Source organism: Biomphalaria glabrata, chromosome 3 (assembly GCF_947242115.1).
Source record: "Biomphalaria glabrata chromosome 3, xgBioGlab47.1, whole genome shotgun sequence".
Taxonomy (NCBI): Eukaryota; Metazoa; Mollusca; class Gastropoda; family Planorbidae; genus Biomphalaria; species Biomphalaria glabrata.
In genome coordinates, this window is record NC_074713.1 from 51,750,285 (window position 1) to 51,776,163 (window position 25,879).

The 25,879-nt window shown below is 37.2% G+C and overlaps 1 protein-coding gene across 1 annotated transcript; it reads left to right on the top strand.

The window, feature by feature from the left end:
• Window positions 1–3,502: 3,502 nt before the first annotated feature.
• On the top strand, window positions 3,503–25,153 carry LOC106057212 (HHIP-like protein 2). The gene is made up of 13 exons (XM_056022572.1): window positions 3,503–3,647; window positions 5,164–5,287; window positions 6,419–6,700; window positions 7,916–8,129; window positions 11,983–12,333; window positions 13,417–13,502; window positions 14,153–14,322; window positions 15,186–15,329; window positions 15,971–16,100; window positions 20,328–20,464; window positions 21,288–21,369; window positions 21,616–21,701; window positions 24,266–25,153. Exons 1-13 carry the CDS (start codon window positions 3,515–3,517, stop codon window positions 24,562–24,564), a joined length of 2,238 nt encoding a protein of 745 aa, XP_055878547.1. The 5' UTR covers window positions 3,503–3,514; the 3' UTR covers window positions 24,565–25,153.
• The last annotated feature ends 726 nt before the right edge of the window (window positions 25,154–25,879 follow it).

Here is a 25,879-nt window from a genome sequence, read left to right on the forward strand (position 1 = left end):
TAGTCCGTCTCCAACGCTGCAACAATGACAATGCAGTAGTCCGTCTCCAACGCTGCAACAATGACAATGCAGTAGTCCGTCTCCAACGCTGCAACAATGACAATGCAGTAGTCCGTCTCCAACGCTGCAACAATGACAATGCAGTAGTCCGTCTCCAACGCTGCAACAATGACAATGCAGTAGTCCGTCTCCAACGCTGCAACAATGACAATGCAGTAGTCCGTCTCCAACGCTGCAACAATGACAATGCAGTAGTCCGTCTCCAACGCTGCAACAATGACAATGCAGTAGTCCGTCTCCAACGCTGCAACAATGACAATGCAGTAGTCCGTCTCCAACGCTGCAACAATGACAATGCAGTAGTCCGTCTCCAACGCTGCAACAATGACAATGCAGTAGTCCGTCTCCAACGCTGCAACAATGACAATGCAGTAGTCCGTCTCCAACGCTGCAACAATGACAATGCAGTAGTCCGTCTCCAACGCTGCAACAATGACAATGCAGTAAGTCCGCCTCTAAGCTGTGGGTCTTATTTTATTTATAAAACATAGAACATTACGTAAGTACTGTTGGCTTACTATCAGGGGCGTAGCTAGAAATTTGCCATCATTTTGGGGCCCGGGATGCTTGGCCTCTTTGGGGGGCCCCTGCATTTTGCGTAATATTTAAGATAAGATAAGATAACTTTATTGATCCAAACAAATGGAAATTCATTTTGACTACAATTGACAACCTCAGCGTAACTACTGTACAATAACAATATAGATGCACGATATGCATGCACATACGAACAACATTCACACACGATAAAAAAAAACACATAGACACTCATAACCAGCGCTTTATAAATAGACTTCTATGTACTTCTCGATGATGACAGAATGTTAATTTTTAATGTTGGTCATCCAGGGTCTATTATTACTGAATGTTTTTAATTTTCTTCTTTGATATCATTATGTTGTCACAGAACTGGATGTACGAATTAACAGTTGTGTTAAGTTCATCTGTCTGGGCAGTTGTTTACAAACATGTCCCAATCTGTTTGCTCCAGACAACTTTGTGGCTGTAAAACAGCGTCATCAGACCATGACTGGATGGACTGTACTTCGGTGGTTTTTTTTATTATTTTAAACCGGTTTGTATGTGGGTGTAAGATGGATCATTGTGTGGTCCGATTCTCCGAGGGGAAATGACTATCGAGATGTGTAGGTCATTTTTATGTTGCTATAACACATGTCCAATGTTTTATCGTGCCTTGTGTGACAATTAAGACTATAAGTTGGCAAGTGTTGAGCTAACGAAAGATGATTGCAATATCCTATGTCACGTACACTGTATCTATATTTAGCCATAGTACACATGTAGCTTGTCGGCAGAATTTTAGTTAGCTCGGGAATTTTATATGATTGGTTTAAAGTATTAATTATTGTACTTTGAGCTGCATTTATTGGTTGGTCTTGCAGCGGAGAGATGTTGGTCACGTGATAACGCTCTAGAGCCCGGAAAGGATTCTAGATTGCGGCAGTCTTGTGCGGAACGTGTTAGAGAGAACATGTACGAGAGTCTAGTGTTAGAACTCAATTATATTATTGTGTAGATCAGTTATTCTATTCAAGTACATTTAACCATTGTAATTATTTGTGAATAGCTTTTCCAAGTTCTGAATTAAAGTATTTGTTTTAGACGAAGAGAAGTTACTTCATTGAATATGTAATAATATACTTAGATCGTCTTGTCAACTAGTAACTTCTAGATGATCCTCTTATCAACTGGCAACTTCTAGATGATCCTCTTATCAACTGGCAACTTCTAGATGATCCTCTTATCAACTGGCAACTTCCAGGTGATATTCTTATCAACTGGCAACTTCTAGATGATCCTCTTATCAACTGACGATCTCTGAATCCTCGGCAATTACGATCATTGATTGTTCTTCAACGTGACATCTTGACATCAAGTTTGATCGTAACATCTAGCACTATTGATGATCGTAACATCATATAACTAGAGGGACAGCATCAGAACTTTTAGTCCTAGCTGTATGTACAATTTCTAGTAAATGTTTTGCTGCTTTCTCTGTGTTGGCTGTGGATGGAATATACACAAATATGACGTAAAATTGTGTAAACTCTCTCGGCAGGTAGTATAGCCTGAGATTGTTACATAGTAGTTCAATATCGGTCGTGCACACTTTAGTTTTGATTGAGATATTGTTGACACAGCAGTACTGTTTATTGACATAAATGACCAGTCCTCCTCCTTTTGTTTTGCCACTATCTGTTGTCTTGTCTGACCTGTACAAAAGAAACGCATCAAAGTCTACTGATGTGTCGGGAATAATTTCATTTAGCCATGTTTCGGTGTGACAGATTAGCGAGCTTTCACGGAATTGGTAGAAATTTGATGTAAAAAAAAACAACACTTCTTTGGGGCCCCCCCTCGAGTGATGGCCCGGGGGATTTTCAAATTCCCCCCCCCCTCGCCTCTCACACCCTAGCTACGTCACTGCCTACTATGTGCCGCTGAAGTACATTATATACTGTATTGTAATTGTTCTGCCTAAAAGATTTTCTCTTTCAAGTTAAAAAAAAGTTAAACAAATACTCCCGTGGTAGCACGATGTCTATACACAGGCGCAGTAACCTATAAAACACTTAGGCGGAAGGAGCCAATCCAAAGAGTTTATTTTGTATTTTAAACATCGACATCCAATCGGATTGTATCAGGAAAATGTGCAGTGATCAAGTTTGTGACAATAAAATCTCCGATCGCGTGCCCCCTCCCCCCTCATGCGCGGGGCCTGGAACGGTTGCCCCACTTGCCACCCCCAAAAGCCGCTACTGTTGATAAGCCATGATCTCCTGTATGATATTTGATATGTGTGAGTATTTTTTTAAGCACTGCAGAAACAAATTGTCTGAACTCTTTCTTTCATAGCACAGACACAGACTAAATATAATTTTGTCTTAGCATATGGAACAAGGATTATTCCTTTACATGAGATCATCTATTAAACTAAACGCTGACTCTATTCATCTTGTTACCTACTGATATGTCCAAATAAAATAATCGCATTTATTTTATCAAAAGACCGTACCGTGGTATGAGCGCTGCTTGGACGATTGCTCTCCCTTTCATCCAATCAAACGACGTGTTAAAAAAAAATATTCACGCGTTATCTCCCCTGGATTTTTGATCCAAAAAAATCTGGTACGCTGTGAGTAAAAATGGAGATGAAAGTAAAGCTTAAATGTATGTATATAAATGTTCGTTTTAAGTACGCTCCTTTATTTTAAATGACTACGTCTTCCCATACTGATGTTTATATTATATAGGAATAAACTATCAACTTTATTTTTTTCTAAATACTATGAATGACACTAGAGGAGCGTGATATAATTTGTTTTTTTATATCAAGATAAGATTTTATTTAGAGTTTGTACATGTTGGGTGAGAGAGAGAGAGAAAGAGGGGGAGAGAGAGAGAGAGAAAGAGAGAGGGAGAGAGAGAGAAAATGGAACGTGACACACACAAAATTAATTTTGGTGAGACTGTAGAGATGCCATTGCTTGTTAAAGCTAACATATTGGCAAGAGTACGTACTGAGAGAGAGAGAGAGGGAATAAAGATGATGTTTGTTTTGCTATGTAAGTATCGAAACAATCAATCTTGTTTTTTTTTTTCAGCAAACTTTTAAACAGCTTCAATGATCACGAGTTCTCTTCTCCTTTAGGCTATATTTGGATCTGTCTCTACTTTATATTAGGATGTGTCTCTATTTTATATTTGAATCTGTCTCTACTTTATATATGAATCTGTCTCTACTTTATATTTGAATCTGTCTTTACTTTATATTTGAATCTGTCTTTACTTTATATTTGAATCTGTCTTTACTTTATATTTGAATCTGTCTTTACTTTATATTTGAATCTGTCTTTACTTTATATTTGAATCTGTCTTTACTTTATATTTGAATCTGTCTTTACTTTATATTTGAATCTGTCTTTACTTTATATTTGAATCTTCCTCTACTTTATATTTGAATCTGTCTCTACTTTATATTTGAATCTTCCTCTACTTTATATTTGAATCTGTCTCTACTTTATATTTGAATCTTCCTCTACTTTATATTTGAATCTGTCTCTACTTTATATTTGAATCTGTCTCTACTTTATATTTGAATCTGTCTTTACTTTATATTTGAATCTTCCTCTACTTTATATTTGAATCTTCCTCTACTTTATATTTGAATCTGTCTCTACTTTATATTTGAATCTTCCTCTACTTTATATTTGAATCTGTCTCTACTTTATATTTGAATCTTCCTCTACTTTATATTTGAATCTGTCTCTACTTTATATTTGAATCTGTCTCTACTTTATATTTGAATCTTCCTCTACTTTATATTTGAATCTGTCTCTACTTTATATTTGAATGTCTCTATATTTGAATCTGTCTCTACTTTATATTTGAATCTGTCTTTACTTAATATTTGAATCTTCCTCTACTTTATATTTGAATCTGTCTCTACTTTATATTTGGATCTGACTCTCCTTAAATTTGGATCTGACAAATGACCTATATCAATCAGTTGAGTAAAGTTCCCCTTAAGGTCATCTGTTTCTTTGGTCAACGTTATACGAGCAGGTTGTCATGTGGCCAGCACAACGACCAACCGTCAGGTACCAATTAGTGTTAGGTGAAATTCAAAATCCCAGTCTTCACCAAGATTCAATCCCAGGTCGGGAAGCCAAGCGCTTAACCACTCAGCCACCGCGCCCCACCAGCAATAAGTTCTAAATGGAAGAAACAGTCCTCAGACTTGTTTAGAACACAGGCCTATTCTATGGCCTACTGCTTTTTCGAGAGGTGGAAAGTGGTATTTCTACATTCAAAATGTTTCCACGCACTATGTACTTCAAATCTGCTTCTCATTGTGAAGCCAGTTGGTCATTGTGCTGGCCACCTGAGATCCTGCTTAACCATTTGCCATAGACAGTTACATTTGGAAAGATGGTTAGTTCGTTACATGGAGGCCTTTTGTTTTTCATACTTCTACTAAGAACTCTACACCAGTGACAGGCTTTAAAAATATTTTTTTTTAAGTAAAACACTTTCAAATGAAAGGAGAAATTAATTTTTAAATATAATAAATATTTTTAGTGATTTACCACGTGTTTATTGATGACGTCATTGGACACCCACAATGCCTCGACTACCGAGCACCGTTTAAACCGGAAACAGCTCTACACTTCTGCTCTCAGTACACTGAGCTAGGCTGCTGCAGGTAAAGTGAGTGTGTGTGTGTTTACGTTACCTACACAATTGTTTTTCCCATCTTTCATTTTCAAACCTGCAACTCCTGGACACAGAGTTCTTCCCCTTCACTCCTATAGGCCTAAATAATCCTTTCGAGTTTTCTCTCATAACTTGTCAAACATTGTAGCTCACATGTTCATACATTTCGTTTTGAGCTCTTAACTCTTTTTTTTCCTGATCGACGATGCCGTCGTTGATTTGACCTCAATACATTAAATTAATGTTTCGGCTTTATAAACTTTAATTAGGTCGCCTTTACTTCCATACCAAATAAAACATTTTTCTGATACCAAACAACAACGTTATTGAAGTTCTATCATAACAGGGGAGTGAACTACAAATGGACAAAATAAATCCTTCCGTCGGAAGGTGCAAATTAATTACGGAGAGAAAAGAGTTAAACCTAAATTTGATATCTGGCCTATACTCGCCATGGAAAATACATCTTATCTTATATTCTTATCTTATATAATACAGACGTTACTTCAAAAAAAGAAGATGATTACGTCCTACGCGTCTTGCATCTAGTCATGCATGTTAACCAATGACCTAAATAAACTCAGCCAAGTCACTGGTTTTCCTGGCTGGCTCAGGCAACCCATTCCATGCTCTAATAGCACTAGGGAAGAAGGTGCAATAGAACATCCTCTAATACGATTAAGAAATCCACTACTCTTTTTATAAAACGGAAATAGCGAGAATTCAGCGATAAATATTTTAAATGAGCATATAACTGTTTTAACATAAACAAGTAACAAAAAATTCATTCCTTATGTTCCAATAACGTAGTAGAGGCAATTAAGTTTTAATATATTATAACCTTTCTTTGACCTTTGCATGGGGGCGATCAGATTCTTAGGAGATATAACTGATACTCATTCATAAGAAAAAAAAAAATATTTTTATTAGTTCTCCTAAGAGAGCTGTTTGTAAAAATGAATGAAGGGTTTTTCAGATGTTTTAAAAATTGTATTTACCAACTCAACTTATTGTATTATCAACTCACCATGTCTGTCCTCCTCTCTAGATCTGTATCCAAGATTTGCATATAAGAAAACTATTAATGACGCATTTTATTCCAAACGTTTTTACCGTTCAGTACAACAAATGACGAGATTCTGCGAGATGAGTTTGAGTACATCAAGACCCAAGTGACGAGAGAGGACTGGCAGCGCTGTGGTGACTTCGTCCAAGAGATATTATGCCAGAAGTGCTCTCCCTACGCGGCCCACATCTACGATGCGGAGGGCTCGTCCCAGGCTCGCAAGTTTCCCGGATTGTGCCAGCATTACTGTTACAATTACTTTGAGGCTTGCAGTAACTTGACCATGCTGTTGCACCCTGGACTAGTCACTGCGGAAATAATGGCATCAAAACGCAGGTCTGTTGTTGTTTTTTTGTAAGTTATTTAGGTCCTGCGTTGATTCAAAACTTGATCATAAGTAATTTGTATAGGGAGCCAATAAGAGTCATCAAACCTTTTTATGATAATAGCATAGAAAGTCTAAATTACTGGTTGATGTGCATGTCTAGTTTTGTCTAGATCACTGATGTGCATGTCAAGTTTTGTCTAGATCACTGATGTGCATGTCAAATTTTGCCTAGATCACTGATGTGCATGTCAAGTTTTGTCTAGATCACTGATGTGCATGTCAAGTTTTGTCTAGATTACTGATGTGCATGTCAAGTTTTGTCTAGATCACTTGCTAATCTGCATGCCTTGTCTAAATCACTGGTGGATGTACTTTTCAAGTTAACACAGCTTGAGCACACTCGAATTCTCAAAGACTTGCGAAGAAAAATGAGGGGAAAAAAATATCGGCACCATGGCCGGCATTAGGTAAGTGGTGGCCTTATGCGAAGTGAATTTGATAACCCCGAATGAAACAAAAACAAATAATAAGCACCGAAATAATGTAATGCGATTCATTTTAATCCTACATGTATCTAAATCTAATCCAATAATTAGCTCATAACGGAGATTAAGCCGTACCTTGTGACTAGAGTTCCGTAAGCTTCTTGAGCATATTCGTGCATATGTCATTAACCTTTAACAAACATTTTCACCGAAAGGAAGCAACAAGGGTCATCTAACACAGGTAGTCTAACAAGTTTATAAACGCCACGTAGAGATACAGACCTATAGCTAGACTAGTTGACATAGAGACTTAGAGCTCTGCTATGTTTAAGAATTAATCCAAGTTTATCAACTGTTAAAAAAAAAAACAACTTTTTGAGTCCTCTGCGAGACACCCACCAATCGGAGGCCCCCGGCGCCTTCCTGGTTTGTCTATGCCCAAGGCCGGCCCTCTCAGCACTCTTGAGAACCTCATGCAAGAATTATGAGAAACAACAGAAAGTAACATTACACAAAAATAACTGAAATATTTTTTTTTAAATACACACATTTTGATAATCCTTTAGCTGGCACCCTCTTTTATAACATATTTTTTGGCACTAAGTTACTTTTTTTTTCTATCTTTTAATGCCGGAGGATAGTATATGCAATTTGTATTCTATTTGTTAACTAATCTAAACTAGATTTTAATTGTGTATGAAACATTTAAACAAAGGTTGGCAACACTATTTTGCTTAGTTTCTGTGACAAAGTGTCGTTGCAAGATAAAGACTACTGCTACCCAGATCTCTTGACCAATCCAATGATTCTGAGAAACTGGACAATTGCCAGGGACTCGGATGACATAAGCTCTGGTTGCCTTTGTCTAGAGGAGATTAAGAGAGGGCTGTCCAACCCCCTGTGGGCAAGACATGCAAGGGACGGAACTGGAAGACTCTTTGTAGCAGAGCAGGTAAGGGTTATGTCGCCTTCACTGGTTCTAGAGAAAGAACGTAAATAAACGTTGGCAAGCTGAGCCACCGATAAGAGGGAATCGATTACTTTCTATGTCAATGACAGCTTTAGAGTTTATAGGGAATCGATTACTGTTTTGTCAAAGACAGCTTTAGAGTTTATAGGGAATCGATTACTGTTTTGTCAAAGACAGATTTATAGTTTATAGGGGAGGGGGGCACCCGAGACCTACAAAATTTGAGAACCATGACAACTGGGACTTGGAGTACATTGCTACGCCACTGGACACTACACTAGCCCAAAAATATAAAAAAAAACTATTTTTTCAAAGACAGTTTGTGTGGAAACACAAACTCATAATCGGCCTCCGAAGTGGTCCACCGAGAGTCTTCACCAGGATTCGAACACAGGACTTCCGGTTCCAAGTGCTTTACTCCTCAGCCACAGCTTCTCCATATATTCATTTAGCGTACACTTATATTTTTTAAAATAATAATTATTAACCTTATCCATACATTCAAAATTAATAACATGTTACATGTAATAAAGAGAAACTAAAACAGATTTATTCTTCTTCCAAAATTAGATAAATTGGCAACACGAAAAAAAATTATTGACCTAGATTACTTTAGGCAGTGAGCTAGTTATAGTTGTGTACAAATGACTTGACAAGACTTTCCCCTAGCAAATAAAAATTAATATTTCGGTTGTCATTTGTCATACAAACTAGACCTAGTCATACTTATGTATTTCTAGATCTAAATCTAGATTCAAGATCTAAGTAATAGTAAGGCCTTTTGTTACTGGGTAATGGTGTACTTTGATGTTCGTATCCGATTCATTTCTTAATGTGATACTACTGTTTACATTATAAATAAATCTGCACCCCTAAGCTGTCTGAAGATAAATACAAATACTCCTTCTTCCCTAGTGCTATTAGAGCATGGAATGGGTTGCCTGAGCTAGCCAGGAAAACCAGTGACTTGGCAGAATTTAAGTCATTGGTTAATATGCATGACTAAATGCATAACGCGTAGGACGTAATCATCTTCTTTTTTGAAGTAACGTCTGTATTATATAAGATAAGAAGATAAGATAAGTTATTGCCTTAATAATTAAAATTTTGTTCAAATTATTAATATATTTATAATATATAAAAATTATAAATATATCTAGATCTGGGCTCTATTTAGTCTTAGTAGGCCTACCTGGTCGTGCGGTTTGTGCGCTGGACTGTCGTTCGGATTTATCGACGGTCGAGGGTTCAAACCCTGCCCGCTCCCATCCCCCGTCGTCCTGCGGGAGGTTTGGACTAGGAAGTAAACTATCTTCAACTCTGAAGGAACATCCGAAACATGTAAAACATTTACCAGGTGGCCGAGCCTCGCTCAGTCAAGTAATTTTTTAAGGAAGAATATATACCCGAAGTCATTTTGGGAATATTTTTGTAATTACGAAAATGAACGATCGGGTGAAGACCAGAGGCGGACTGGCTATATGGGCATTCGGGCAAATGCCCGGTGGGCCGGTGCCTAAATGGGCCGGTAGGACGACCTAAAGGGCCTCATGAGAGCAACTATGGCACGTATTAAATTGTTAAAGGTTTTATGGTATTCTCTAATTAAAGTGGCCCTCAGAGCGTCATGATTAAAAAAAATCGTTTACAGACTCTACATTTTAGGTCCTAAAATACTAATTTAACACATTATTGGAGGCCCATCGTATGATATACAATTTATGGGTCGGTGTGTATAGAAATGCCTGGGCCGATTTTAAAACCCAGTCCGCCCCTGGTGAAGACTACAAATCTAAAGATTTGCTTTTGTGGTCTGTTATTTCTAAATGTAATTGTACTTGCCTACTTGGAGATTAATATAAAGACTCCTAAGTCCTCCTATAGTCTAGACAAACCACAGCTCACGTCCGTCTTATAGTTTTACAATGCATCTAAAACTATTATTGGCTTGGAAGAAAGTCTTTGCAGTGTAACTTCTCAACTGGTTACGTTCAGGCATTTTGGTTTTAGTACGAAACATCAAGGGACGCAAATAAATTTTTCGATAATAAAACATTATTTAACCGTTGTAACGGTCAACCTCGAGTTTTCCCCTTATGGCCAATGAGTTGCGATTTTTTAAAAAATCATTATTATAATATACATATGCAATATATATATATATATATATATATATATATATATATATATATATATATATATATATATATATATATATATATATATATATATATATATATATATATATATATTTGTACAAAAATTGCTCGCTTTAGAGTATAGGATTTAGACTGTCAAGTGTAGGCCCCTATTAATGAGGATATGTCAAAACTACGCGCTAAAAAAGTAGTTCTTTTTTTTTCAACTTATAGCTAAAACGAAGTTCGTATTAAAATTATTTTTTAAAAACAGAATTTGAAGTTAATAAATGAAAAAAAAATCAATTTATAATGATCCATTGATACTTTTTCCATTGTGACCTAAGATGCAAATTTTTTGTACCAATGCGCAAATCTATTAATAAAGCTTGATTTATTAATGAAATATCTGTGAACTTTTTAAAAGACTTACTCCCCTGAAGTTTTTCATTGAAAAGTGGTGTATTTTTTTTTTTTTTTTTTTTTTAAATCTGCTTGCATAGATAATTTAATAATTAGATGGTTCACTTTCGGAAAAGAAAAAAAAGTAGCCGTTGCATCAGAACTTTGAATGATCTAGAATATTGTTACGTCTCTCCTACTATCCAGGCTCTCTGCAAACTGCACAACACGACACAATGAACTTAAAGAACCTCACAACTCAGGGCTCCAAAGTAACAGTAACAGTTTAATTTCAAATACATTACAAATACTGCAAAGTTGGCAACAACATTACACTCACTGTCCAAAAACCTAGCCTTGCTCCGGACTTCACACGCCTTGGTGTTTCTGACTTCGCCTCGAACTGGTCACACTGCGAGGTAACGTGAAGTGTCTTGATTCTGACAAACTCGCTCTTATATAGGGTCCATAGGCCTTCTAGAATTGGATGGAACGTCGCTTCACAACTCCAGTTGATCACTTTCGCCGTGACTTAGTGCGAAATATTTACACACAGGTCCTTTCCGAACTGGCGCGTACTGTCACTGGTCACGGTTGACCGCTCGTCTAGCGCTGGACTGGGGCGATTTGCGTAGGCTAAAAACACACACAGCCTACGACCATCTGTGTCACCACCAGGTTTATAACAATATCATGATGTCCGATTTTCATTTTCTCTCCTAGTTTCTGAGATCTAAACGGGACAGACGGACAGACAGGCCACACAAAACTAATAGCGTCTTTTCCCCTTTCGGGGGCCGCTAAAAAACAGCAACTAAAAAGTGAAGCTCCCTTTTCAGCCCTTGCGATCTATGGGACATGTGTTTCTGTGGCCCACGGTTAACGAGGTTGTCACGTGGCCAGCACAACGACCAATGGCCTTTACGTTTCCTCAATTAATATCACGCGCCCATGAGAACTGTGTGGACTCAGAGGCGCCCTAAATAGCCTGAAATGAAAAATTCCAGTCTTCACCAGGATTCGAACCCGGGACGGAAGCCAATCGCTTTACCACCCAGCCACCGCGCCTAAAATATAGGCTACTTATGTCTAATTACGAGTATAATCAGCTTGTAGGGGGTCCCACATCATTGTACCTAAATCCCCATACTAACGCCCCCTTTCTAATGAAGGCTTTGTGGTTTGTCTTAAGAGGATTTGGGGAAGAGTGGATTCTAAAAATGTAAATTTTTGCTTTGGCTTACAATTATTTTGTTTGCCTATTTCTAAAGTTGTTTTTTTTAATTCTATTTTAGAAAGGCCGAGTCCATATTTACAACATTAAAACCAAGAAATGGAACAGATCCTGCTTTCTGAATTTATCTGGCAAAGTCAGCTTGAATAGCTGGGCAGGGGATGAACGAGGTTTTCTAGGCATGGCGTTCCATCCTTCTTTCTCCACCAATGGAAGATTTTTCATCTACTACTCGGTAAAAACGAGTCCCGACGAAGTCATCCCGCCGGAAATGTCGCAATATCCTTGCCATAACAAGATTCGCGTCAGCCAGCTACGACTCTCAGCAGACGACCCAGACAAGGCGGATATGAACTCGGAGCAGATTTTACTGGAAGTGCTGCAACCGTATGAGAATCACAATGGAGGGGAGGTAATTTACCTTCTGCTTTTTTTTTTTTCTTCAACGGCATTTCGCTGAATTACTAAATTATTATTATTACTTTAAAAGAAAAGTGGTCCTTTTCGTCTTAAGCCCGTACGTTCTCAAAGCAAGCACATTTAAGTACAGATAAAATCTGTGGTGTTGGAGTTTTTCCGCGATAAACTAAATGTGAAGGACGCTCAATTGAACTTGCCAACTAAGATACAATCATAAAACAGAAGAGCTTGAAAATTTGATTTCGCAATATAACTGATGTAATACATAGCTTATCAACACTTCCTGTATATATACATCGGATACACCAAGAAGATTGCTATTTATAGGTTTTCCGCTATGTATGAAAATCTTCTAAAACTGTATTCTCTATGAGAACCTTGTTAGCTTCTTATATAGGGTAGTGACACTGGGAAGTGTGTCGGTGGTCTGTACTAATGTTTAGGTAGAAAAGGACTTGTAGAACTTAAAACAAGACTGTCCTATGCCTGAGACTTGACAGCTGAAGTCCATGTCTAACTGAGTGTTTTATAACTATCGTCTGTTACTACCTCCACTCGTTGAAGACTTGTCTTAGATTTACTACATTACGTCAAACGTTTGTAAAGAGAGAAAAGAAATTCTCAAGGGAAGATTCATCAATTTTTAGCTAGAGGGAAGCTTTCGGTTTGGTCACTTAACATGTAGGTCAGTGATGAAACGTGAATCATCAGAAGTCCTTCTCAGGACGCCCCAAGAGTAATCCCCCATTCTATGACCCCCAGACTTGCTGATCTCCGTCTCGACAGGTCTTGGAAACCCAAAATTCTCGACCTGTATGGCGACATTCGTGCACTACGCAAGACAGCAGGGTTTCTGTCCTGGGCTTTTGCAAGAGAGGATTTGAGCCTCTCAAGCCCTCACTCTAATGGAGTTTGATGATGATGATGATGATGACCCCCAAACGGGAGTTTTAATTTTGAAAACAAACAAGTTGATGCCTATTTAGAAGCGATTAGTAAGATATGCACCTCAATGTTTATCTTTCATAGCATCGTTGATGTTTTAGCTAAGTATTGATTTTCTTGAACTTATCAGATGCTATTTGGACAAGATGGCTATCTTTACATTTTCATTGGAGATGGGGGTGGCGCAGGTGACCCTTTGGATGCTGGACAAAACAAGTGGGTCTACATTTGTGGTTCAGTGGCGTAGCTAGGAATTTGGGTCCCCGGGAGGGGGGCGTGACCTCTTTAGGCCCCCCCCCCCTGCATTTTGACATTCGACATCATGCCATGAGATGTTGGCGATAATATTTAATGTAAAAACAAATTTAAAAGATACTCATTTGGGGACCCCCCTTAAGTTTGGGCCCCGGGGGGGGGCGTGACCTCTTTAGGGGCCCCCTGCATTTTGACATTCGACATCATGCCATGAGATGTTGGCGATAATATTTAATGTAAAAACAAATTTTGGATACTCATTTGGGGACACCCCCCCTCAAGTTTGGGCCCCCGGGGGGGGGGGATTTATAAGTTTGGACCCCCTCCCACCACCCAAGCTACGCCACCGTTGTGGTTGTTGTTATTTTGGAACTAAGTTTCTACATAAACTTCATGATGCATCTTCTGAATTTCTTGAAATCATCTTTAAAACCTGTGTAGGCATCACTGTCTCTACTTTGCATGCTAGCGTTTTTTTTTTCTTTGAAGTTTACAATAATCTATTGAAGTAAGGATGATCTGTAGACGAAATAGCCAATAGATTTATCTTTTTGATCGACCAGTCAAGCGACTGATTTTGGTTTATTGATACAATGTTTCCACATTCACAGATCAATGTTGCTGGGGAAAGTTTTGCGTATCGATGTGGACTCCGGCCAACCTTACGCCATCCCACCAGACAACCCTTTTGTTGGACAACCAGGCAGCAGACCAGAGATATACGCCTATGGCGTCCGAAATATCTGGAGATGCGGAGTAGACAGGGGACGTAGGGATACCGGTTAGTTTCAGCAGTAGCGTCCGCTTATTTGTCCGTTATGGACTACAAAACTTACATAGCTTGAAAACTCACGTTAGCCGGACAGAGGGAATCGAATGTAATGAGTTTTTTTTTATAAAAAAATAACTTAAACATTGGGTTTAAAATACAAGTAAATCCTTTTATCGTAGCTTCTTCTTCAAGCCTATCTTTTTCACGATAAACTCTATATATGCACTTGCTATCATGATTGGGTCCCATTTAAGTGAGGACTTCAGAGACATATTTGATATTTTGAGTTATCGGCACAATTTAGGCCATGTCGTGCCCACAATCCCAAAAGGCTTATTCCCCCCTTGATAGCTCTAGAGCTAAATGTTATACAGATAAGTCGTTAAAAACAAGGTCCATTCACAGTTCAGATGGTAAAAATAGTAACTATTTATATAATTTAATACAAATCTGTTGTAAATATTATAGATTCACAATTACTTTGCCCTATCACAAATCAAACCTTCGTAATCAAACCTACCTCCCGGATAAAGCCCAGTATTTTCCCAGGGTCGACATTATCAAACAGTGTTTTTAAGTTGTCTGCTCTAAAATATTTCCCTCTAATATCATGGTATCTGGGGCACTCAAGGAGGATATATTCCATGGTGAGTTACAGTATTCACACAGTGGGGGCTCTTCTTTCTTTTAACATAAAAAAAAAGCCCTGAACAGAACCCTGCGAGCATAACAATGCCTTGATTTTTTAAACTTGGGGTTCAGCACTGTATCTAATAAGATTTCTCGTTTATCCCATAGAGTATGCACAACACACACACTCACATAACACGTAATGGAACACATTTAACTAAATGTCCATTGTTTCAAAAAAGGAGAGTTCAAAGGTCGCACGTTGTGCGGAGACGTGGGTCAAGACGCCTATGAAGAAATCAATGTGCTGAAGAGGGGAGCAAACTACGGCTGGAATTCAAGAGAAGGTTTTGAATGCTACAATATGGAGACTTGTGGAACCATAGGTAAACCATTGTGTAGCTTTAAAGCGTTCAACACACACCTAGGCTACGGTCAATTACTGCACTGGCACACAGACATAGATTAAAAAGACTAATTAAAAAAGCATCGTATATCACTCACACAGCTACCATCTCTTAAAGAGCTTTTTCATGGAAGATGCCTTTCCGAAACACACACGATTATTAAAGATAACCTGCATCCATTAAAACACTGTTACATCTGATCTGAACGAGAAATACTTATTGTAGATAATTAAACATAAGAATTAATTAACAGAAACTTCGTGTTGATAAAATTTAGACATATAAAACTATCATTTTATCACGTCACATCCTTTCAAGTGCTTTGCACAAAAAACAAAATCATTCACAACAAATCCATCCATCCCAGTGGCGCTACAGCCCATAGAGGGATCTGGCCTGCTTCAACACATCCTTCCATTCAGATCTCTCCTGGGCCTTTCGTCTCCACGCCCTAACCCCAAGCTGTTGCAGATCTGCTTCCACATCATCAATCCATCGCATTCGGGGTCTGCCTTTGGGTCGCCTGCCTTTTGGTTTTTGCCTGTATACGATATTCACAACAAATAATCACGTCATATAAACCTTTTAGCACATGTGTAACTCTCTTTATGCTCCTTCAGGTTCAGAAGAGTTACCCATACACGCCTACAATCACACGTTTGGTAAATCAGTCACTGGGGGCGTATTTTATCGAGGCTGTGAGAGCCCCTCTCTAGACGGACAATACATCTACGGTGACTATATCAGCAGGTAATTAATATTACATTCATAGTGAATTCAGACAACAGTGGCGTAGCTAGGAATGTGCCGGGGGCTTGACCTCTTTGGGGGCCCCTGCATTTTGCGTAGTATTTAATGTAAAAAAAAAAAAAAATCAAACTTTCATTTGGTCCCCCCCCCCCCCCATAGTGGGGGCCAGGGGGATTTTCAAATTCTCCTCCTCCCACCCTAGCTATGCACCAGTTCACCAATATCAGATTGCATTCTTAACAAGGCATTGTTGCCAGGAGCATATGCAGCTAGAGGTGGGTAAGAGTTAACTAAAAAAGCTACAAACTTTTAGCTTAACTTTTAAACAAATAATTAAGGCCAAAGTTTAATTAGATAAAAAAAAAAGTTTAGAAAAATCGAAGTTTAATTACATTTTTTTTTAGTTACAAACTAAAAAGTTTAATTTAAAAATGAGTAAACTTTTCCACATGTGGTTTTCTTACATCAATAACTTTGATCCTCAAACTAGCAACATTGAAAGTTATTTTTTAACACTATTCCTCCTTTATACAGCTGACCAACTTTGTAAGAGCGATTACTTTGTTCTTCATCACTAATGATAGATTTTTAAAAAATCGGATCATTTGTCACCCAGCCCATCTCTTTCCTCACAAAACAAACAAACAAAAATCCTGGTTAAGCGAATGTATAAATCAAGCAATTCTTTTCCCAAAGACATAGATCTATATTACCTGTCAAATTTCTAGGAAAATCGTATTGGTATTGAATTCGCAAGCTGCTTGATCAGAAGAGTTGTACAAATGCAGTTAGGAATTATTTTGTCTCATTTTGCATTTGAAGAGGGACTGGTTATGAGGTATATAAGAAATATAAGAAGTAGGCTAATAAGTTTTAAAAGAAATATAAGAAGATATAAGAAATATAAGAAGTTATAAATTATATACGAAGAAATATTGACGTTGATATCCAATTAAAAAACGTTTTGATGATTGTGTTAAATATTTGGTTAAGCAGAATTTAATTTTAAATGTACTGCTTGCATGCTATTCATTACGAAATAAGACACATTTTTTCTAGACCATACTTATTATATAAATTAAGGTCATACTTATGGTGCATAAATTCGGCAAGCAATAAAAGAACAATAACCTTTGTAAAAAAACGAAAAGATGGTGTACGTGAAGAGTTATCCGTATAACTTTGTATTACTACGAGAAATGGGAGGTTTGGTTTATACTTTTGATTAAGATTATTACTTTATTTATGTACACACATCAAAGTGTATATATATATATATTTATTTTTTGTGTGCTAAATACGAAGTAGAAAAAAAAAGGTGAAGACTCATTTACCTCCCTTCCACTTCTCTAAACTTTAGCAACGATTGAGAACATAAAAACATTTTTCTTCCTACGAAAATAAATCAACAAAAATTAATGATCTAGCCTTCAGGACGAGGTTGTGAACACCTTTAGTTATACATTTTACTAAGATGTAACCAAGATCAACACTGCTCTTCTTCTTTTAGCCTGCCTTCAACAAATTGAATAGAAACCATTTTTTTTAATGAAATAGGCCTACTGTTTCGTGAGCTTACGAAGTTTACATAACCTGGTGTGGAAAGGTCTTACTTGGTAGGACTAGAAGACGTTGTAGTCTTACTTTTATCAAATGTAAAAATAAAAAAAAACAAGTAAAAATTAATATAAATTTATCTTCAAATAAACATATCTAAAGTAGACAGCTGGTTAACATGCATGGCTGCCTGGTCGTGAGGTATGCGCGATGGCCGGTCGTTTGGTGGTCTCGATGGTCCCAGGTTCAAACCCTGTCCGCTGTCGTCCCTGTCGTCCTAAAGGGAGGTTTGGACTAGGAAGTAAATTATCTTCAACTCTTAAGGAACACCCGAAACATGGAAAACATTTGAAACATGGAAAACATTTGAAACATGGAAAACATTTGAAACATGGAAAACATCTGAAACATGGAAAACATCCGAAACATGGAAAACATCCGAAACATGGAAAACATTTGAAACATGGAAAACATTTGAAACATGGAAAACATTTGAAACATGGAAAACATCCGAAACATGGAAAATATTTGAAACATGGAAAACATTTGAAACATGGAAAACATCCGAAACATGGAAAACATTTGAAACATGGAAAACATTTGAAACATGGAAAACATTTGAAACATGGAAAACATCCGAAACATGGAAAACATTTGAAACATGGAAAACATTTGAAACATGGAAAACATTTGAAACATGGAAAACATTTGAAACATGGAAAACATTTGAAACATGGAAAACATCCGAAACATGGAAAACATTTGAAACATGGAAAACATCCGAAACATGGAAAACATTTGAAACATGGAAAACATCCGAAACATGGAAAATATTTGAAACATGGAAAACATTTGAAACATGGGAAAACATCCGAAACATGGAAAACATTTGAAACATGGAACACATTTGAAACATGGAAAATATCCAAAACATGGAAAACATTTAAAACATGGAACACATTTGAAACATGGAAAATATCCAAAACATGGACAACATTTAAAACATGGAACACATTTGAAATATGGAAAATATCCAAAACATGGAAAACATTTAAAACATGGAACACATTTGAAACATGGAAAATATCCAAAACATGGAAAACATTTAAAACATGGAACACATTTGAAACATGGAAAATATCCAAAACACGGAAAACAGCCGAAACATGGAAAACAGCCGAAACATGGAAAACATTTGAAACATGGAAAACATTATACAAAAAAATTAAAAGCATAGATTTAACGGTTTTCACTAGCTCTGCCTACTACGCATAGCATACATCTCCTGGAGGGATCGTGTCTTCAATCAGGAAATGGGCCAATACTCACTATTGACACAGAAGTGAATACTCTGACATGTCACTCGCATGCCTGATGGAAGAATTCCCAAGGACATCCTATATGCTGAGCTTACAGAGGAAGTCAGACCAAAGGAACGCCCGATATTGACATACTGTAGTATATCTAAGGCAAGCATTCTACGAAAGTCAGGAGGTAATAACAGACGAGGTATTTATTTACAGCTATAAACAAAGAGTTAGACATAGACTTTAGCTATCAAGTCACAGGGAGTAGTGTCTTAAGTTCTACAAGTCCTACTTAACACTAGAACTGACCACCGACACACTTCCCAGTGTCGCTCCAGGTCCTCAAAACAGTTCACTGGTATCACGAGGGACGGCACTTAGCCCCAGACAGTTCAGACTCCTATAACCTGCGGGTCCCTTCAGCCGGATCTACAACACTCCTTCCTGTAGAATCAATATGTCTTCTCCTACTCGTGTTGCACAGTGCTCTGATGCGCACCAACAGTGTCGGCGCTGGAGCGGAGTTAACAACAATACAGAGATGTCTGGAAGCAAGATCTCAGAACTAGGGACGTCAATGAAAGTACTTGGGAGGAACTTGCGCAAGGTCAAAGTGATTGGAGGCAGACTGTGCGAGCTGGTACGACCTTCACCGAGAGCAAAAAGAGGCGGCCTTAGAAAAGAGGAAAAAAAAGCTGTTTGCCGCTCCAGAAGATGCTTGTTTAGTCACAGAAGATTCTGATCTGATTCAAGGAAAAGAAGTCCATCCATTGTCTTTCGAAACAGAAGAAGTCTATAATTTAGACAAAATTTGACAATTTTTCAAAAAGCGCCCTGCAAAATTGGGTTCAGTTGTATTTAAAGTGGGAGGCGCGATGGCTGAGCATTTAAGCGCTTGGCTTCTGAACCGGGGGTCCCGGGTTCGAATTCTGGTGAAGACTGGGATTTTTAATTTCGAGATCCTTGGACGCCTCTAGAGTCCACCCAGCTCTAATGGGCACCTGACATTAGTTGGGGAAAAGTAAAGGCGGTTGGTCGTTGTGTTGGCCACATGACACCCTCGTTAACCGTAGGCCACAGAAACAGATGATCTTTACATCATCTGCCCTATAGACCACTAAGCCTGAAAGAGTAACTCAACTTTTACGTTGATATGGAAATACAAGTTATAGATCTAGGCCAAGTAGATAGGCTATCGAAAATTTCACAAAACTGTGGATTAAATTATTAGAAGTTTTAACATTTACACAAGTTTATTGTTCCTATTGTATCATTAATGTTACTTCAAAATCAGAACTGAAAAGGAATGTCGTTATATAAAGTCCCCCCTCCCTTTTTTTTTTTTTTATCGCCATATATGCAGTCGATTGTTTTCACTAAGTGAGTCTGGAGGCAAGTGGACCAATCGAGAAGTCCATCTATGTGGGTCATCTTTGTGTCAAGGCAATCTGGTGGGACACCTGCAGGAGTATATTCTATCCTTTGGGGAAGACGAGGAAGGTATGAGCACAGACCTACATACATTTATTTATTTATTTATTTATGTATTTATATGTCAGTGGATATGAGCTTAGTCTGTTAATAGGCCCTACTTATTTTTGTTACCGAGAGTCTGAAAATAATTGCATAACAAAAGATATGGTGTAATGTAAAAAAAAAAATCTATTACTTTATTTGACATTAAATAAGTAACAAACAAATAGTTTGTTTTTTAAATAAGGAAGCTGATGATTTTTAAAAGAGCAATTACTTTGCTCTCAATAGCTAGTGGATGATGGCTTTAAAAAAAGGGGAAATTTGTTTACCCCCTTCCCAATATAATGAAAGTCTATTTATTTATTCAACACATGCGGGAATTTCCACTGGCGTGTGTTCTAAATAGACCAAATTTAATTTTAAGATGATTTTAATTTGAAAACTTTTTACGGTTAAACCAGAGTTTTCACTGTGTGGCCAATTAGCTAATATATTTTCAAAGATGTACATAAACTATCAAATTTCTAGGAAAATCGTTAGAGCCGTTTTCGAAATCCGTATGTAGGCAGTGTCCTTCACCCATGAATTTGCAAGCTGATAAGAGGATATATATATATATATATATATATATAATACTTAAAACAAAAACAAAGCTTATCTAAGGGGAAGAACTTCACACTTCACAAAAGTAATTTTTTTTTCCGATATTAAATGATAAGCAAACAATGTGAAAAAAAAATTAGATAAAGCCGTAAAGCTATTCCCATTGTTAAGCCTTCGCATAGTTGTTCACAGGAAACAAGGATTTGATAGTGAATAAAAACATGTCACTGCTGTTTTTTCCTAGGTGAAATCTATCTGCTGGGCAGTCTCAGCTCCTCCAGTGGGAAATGTGATGGGAAATTGTATAAAATTGTTGACCCCTTGGCGTAAGTAAAACATTTGTTGTTGGCAATTTGGAATTAAGTAACTGTAGTGGATATAAAAATAGGCGTACCTTTAAACAAGAAAAACATCATAAATATATCTGCAATATACAATACCTCCTTTTTACAACTTATAAAGTGATTTTTTTTTGTCTTAAAAGCTAATGAATGTTTGATTAGATGACAATTATAGTCATACAGCAAATTCGCACATTGGACTACACATTATCATCCTGTCTATATATTTAGGCGTGGGGATCCTGCCAACTGCAAAGTGGATGCGACGTTGAAAAAACGAGTACAAGTACCAAAGAGAAAGCAGCCGCGACAAAAAGGTTTTACGTACAAATATTACGTTTATTTTTATTTTATTTTTTTTTTAGGATACCTCAGCTTTTTAGCTTTTGACTTCAGTTGTCGATCTGTTTACATCCTAGGAATCCTTGGGCTTTTGCCTCTTTTCTTTGCCTCTTTTATGGGCATTGCCTCTGTTTTTTTTGGCTATTGGCCTCTTTATTGGTTTTTTTTTTTTTTAATTAACAAAAAGATGCATATTTTATTAGTAAGCGTACAAATTAAATAGTTACATTTAAAAATACAATGACTGCTAACATGGCAATGCAAATAGGTACATTTAGGTTGTCATAATATTTTAATTTTTTAAATCGCTTTGTATATGGCGTTATTTTTTTCCAATAGCATATAATGAATATTTTTGAAATTTAAGGTACTTAAAATATATGTGGTGAGAATGTCAACAATTGGTAATTAAATGGAAACAATCAAAAAGTGAAAGTAGAAACTTAAATGATATTAAAACATTTTAAACATCGTAGTAACATTTTTTTCCACTTTGTCTACATTGCTTATGGTTGTTTCCCTTGTGCTTTGCTACATTACCCCAGTTCTTTATATTAAATTCTATCGAACGTGCTTACACATCTATGTGTGTACACACTTATGCGAACATAGGCATTTAAACATTGAGATTGTTTCTTTTGTTGTCTCCCTTCATATGACAATTTTTGATTTCCTCCTTATTTTATTTATTTTAAATATTGGCCTGAGGAAGGTGGGTCTATTTTTATCCGTAATAAAAAAAAAAGTTATGCGATGCATGTCTTGTTTGTAAAATGTTTGACATGTTTCTGGTGTTCCTTCAGAGTTGAAGATAATCTACTTCCAAGCCCAAACCTCCCGCAGGACGACGCGGGGTGGCAGCGGGCAGGGTATGAACACGGGATCATAGAGATCATAACTAAACGACAGTCCATCGACCGGGCAGTCATGCCTTTTACATACTCACTTTAGCAACAAAGGGGAAGTAGCCCAAGTTATACCGTCTTGTTATTTCCCTTGTCTTCCTTTTTACGCTGAACATTAGCAGTGATGTCTTGTATTAAACAGTGGACTGTTCTAGTCAAGAGTTACAATTAGCTGAAAACTCTGTCCTTTGACTTCGCTATAGAGCGAAGAACAATAACTATGTTCTTCCAACGGACTTGTGTGTGTGTTGTGTGGGGAAAGTGTGTGTTATGACATTATTAGGATTTAGTTATTTGTTTCGGGAATAGGGGGAAAGTTTTTCTTAGCGACGATGACGTAAAGTTTGTTAAAAAGTAAGAACGCTCTAGGAGTTGATAGAGACAAGACACCTTTCCTATCACATCAAGAATAAGAAGTAGTTTACGGACATAGTTGACATCGGACGATTCCCTTCTTGATCATTAAACATATTTGTTGACCAACATCAGCGTCGACTACATATCTCGATTGTTTCGGCCTTTCGCCGGTGTTTCTGATTTAGTTAAAGGTTACCTCCTGTTTATTTCATTGTTTACATCAAAAACCGCGGAAGAGTAATAACAGTGAACAAAATGTAGGGTAGAAGCTGAAGTGAAGGCTGCATCCAACTTTCAACTACACCACTACAAATACTTTTTTTTTTCTAGCCTAAAAATGACTGAGAAACAATGTTGTCCTATATTAAAGAGTGTCACTATTGCCTTCAAATGCCATAAGGATCCAATGTGTGGTATTTTGTAGCCCGAGTAAAAGTTGATTTTTTGACGAATCGGGCTTCCATAACTTTCATAGGTGCACATATCTCTTACGCCCTTCATCCCTTAGGATTAGAGTTAGACAGCGGTTCTCAGCCTTTTTTGCTCGGCGACCCCTTATTATAATCTCCCGCTCTGCCGCGACCCCCACCCACACAGCACTATAAGAATAGACAATAACAATCCATATTTTCGCTGGTCTTAGGCGACCCCTGGCAAATCGTCAATCGACCCCCAGGGGGTCGCGATCCACAGGTTGAGAACCCCTGGAGTTAGAGGATGTAAAAGCTAACTGATGTAGCCTAATGATATGGAGTGTGTGTGTGTTTCTAAGGTGATGAATATAGAAAGGGGGTATTTATTGTTCGTTGGAGAGAAAGAGAGAGCATTAATTTAATGCCACGCTTGTGTTAAATACGCCAGACAACTCCAGCATGCCAGAGTGTAAAGCAGTGTTTATTTGTCTTAATAGTGAGTTAGATTTGTTTTAAAATAGAAGTTTATTTCATTTCATCTCAAGTTGAATTTTTCTATATTGTAATTAAAGTTATACTTAGTTTTGTTCAGAAAGAAATTATTTTAGTTATTTCAAGTTTTATCAGTTAAAATATAATACGCCAACAGCGGTTTAGTTGTCTGACAGCAGTTTGGTGCTACAAGTCAACGACCGTCAACAAAATGTAGCCAACGGATATTAAGTTGTCAAAATAATCCTTTAAAAAAAATGTAAAGCAATCTATTTAGCGAAAATAAAGTTGTATCTATTTCCCTTATCTCTATGCTTTGAAGTAGTTTGAAGTTGAATTAATAATCGTTAATTATTTACTTTCATTCCTCAGACAACACTGTTTTGTACAAGTCTAGAAACAAAGCGAAAGTAAACAAACCGGAAGTTTCGGACGAAATCTCGACTAGAACGCTGTGGCGAAAGCGTAGCGAGAAAGGACGAGGTTTGTCCATTGAGTCAAACAAGAAGAAGAATGTTCAACATGGGCTCAGATCTAGAACTGTTGCCTGGAATGGTTCTAAGTACTCAGAGAAGAAAGACAGACCAAGAGGCAAGAAAATGAAAGGCAAAAGACCCAAGCTGAAGACGACCTTGAGAAAACACGAAGAAGGCATCTGCGGTTGTCTTTAAGAAAATATCTTTATGACTAAAATGAAAACTGCATTTGTTTTTGTTTTTTAACAAAGCTTGTATCACCTCACTCTGTCTGTCTCAGTGTCTGTCTATATGTTTGGTAAAGAGTTTGAACATGTTTTTTTTCAAATCCCATTTCCTATTTTAGGTTCAAGTTAAAACTTTGCACAATTATTCATTAAACTTGACAAGACATGAATTTAAAAAATTAACTATTAGTTAATTAATTGATGGTTATTAATTATTTTGTTTGCTTTCGAAATAAAGTGAATACATGCTACTTAATGAGAGATGTGGATATATATATATATGGATTTAGTCCCAATTTGATACTTTTTTTTTCTACCACTTCCCATTCTCGTATCAAGTTGAAATTTTTGCAGAATTATTCGTAATCGATAACAATACACAAATTAATCCAAAAATTAACCAATTAGTTAATCCTTTATTACTAATTAATTAATTTCGTCATAAATAGCAGAAAGGGAGATAAGCCCCTTAATTTTCAGATAAATGTACTTAGAGGTTCCTTCCCTTTGATAAGCTTTGTTTTTAAAGAAACATTATTCTTTTTCTATTGCTTGTTTTAAGTGTTGTTTTATTTATTTATTATTTATTTATTTATTTATTTATTGTTGTTGTTGTTGTGGTTCAGGTTTCTTCTTTTGTTTTTTTTTTAATGGGGATGTTCATAATGAGACGAATCAATAATAATGTATTAGTTGGTTGACTATGTGCAAGTATTTTTGTTTTTCTCAAACTGTGGTAAAGGAAAACAAAGGTGTCTTTTAACTCTTTCTCTCCGTAATTATTTACCACATTCTGGTCGAATCAAAGCTAATATCGTCAGTTAGGAGAGAAAGAGTTAACAACTATAAAAGAAAGACTACCACCGTGAGTGGGACGTGGATTCTAGACAGGATGCAACGTGAAGGACCCCCTCAAGTAGAGGCCCTTGGGGGGGGGGGGGAGGGGAGTTCAAAATTGGACACCCCTCTCCCCCCCTAGTTTCGCCACTGGGCTACAATTAACGAGCCAGAGAAAAGTTTGTATGTAATGGGAGGAATAAAATAAATTGTTCAATCACATTTAAAGACCGCATCAAAAACCAAGAGATTAGAGACAGGGTTACTGCAGCGATTGGACCCCATGATGACCTGCTAATTATCGTAAAAAAAAACACAAAAAAACGTAAGCTAAAAATCTAAGGTCATTGGGACTCGCAAAGACCTTCCTTCAGGGAACAGTACCAGGAAAAAAGAAGAAGAGGCAGACAGAGAAAGCGATGGGAAGACAATATATAAGAATGGAC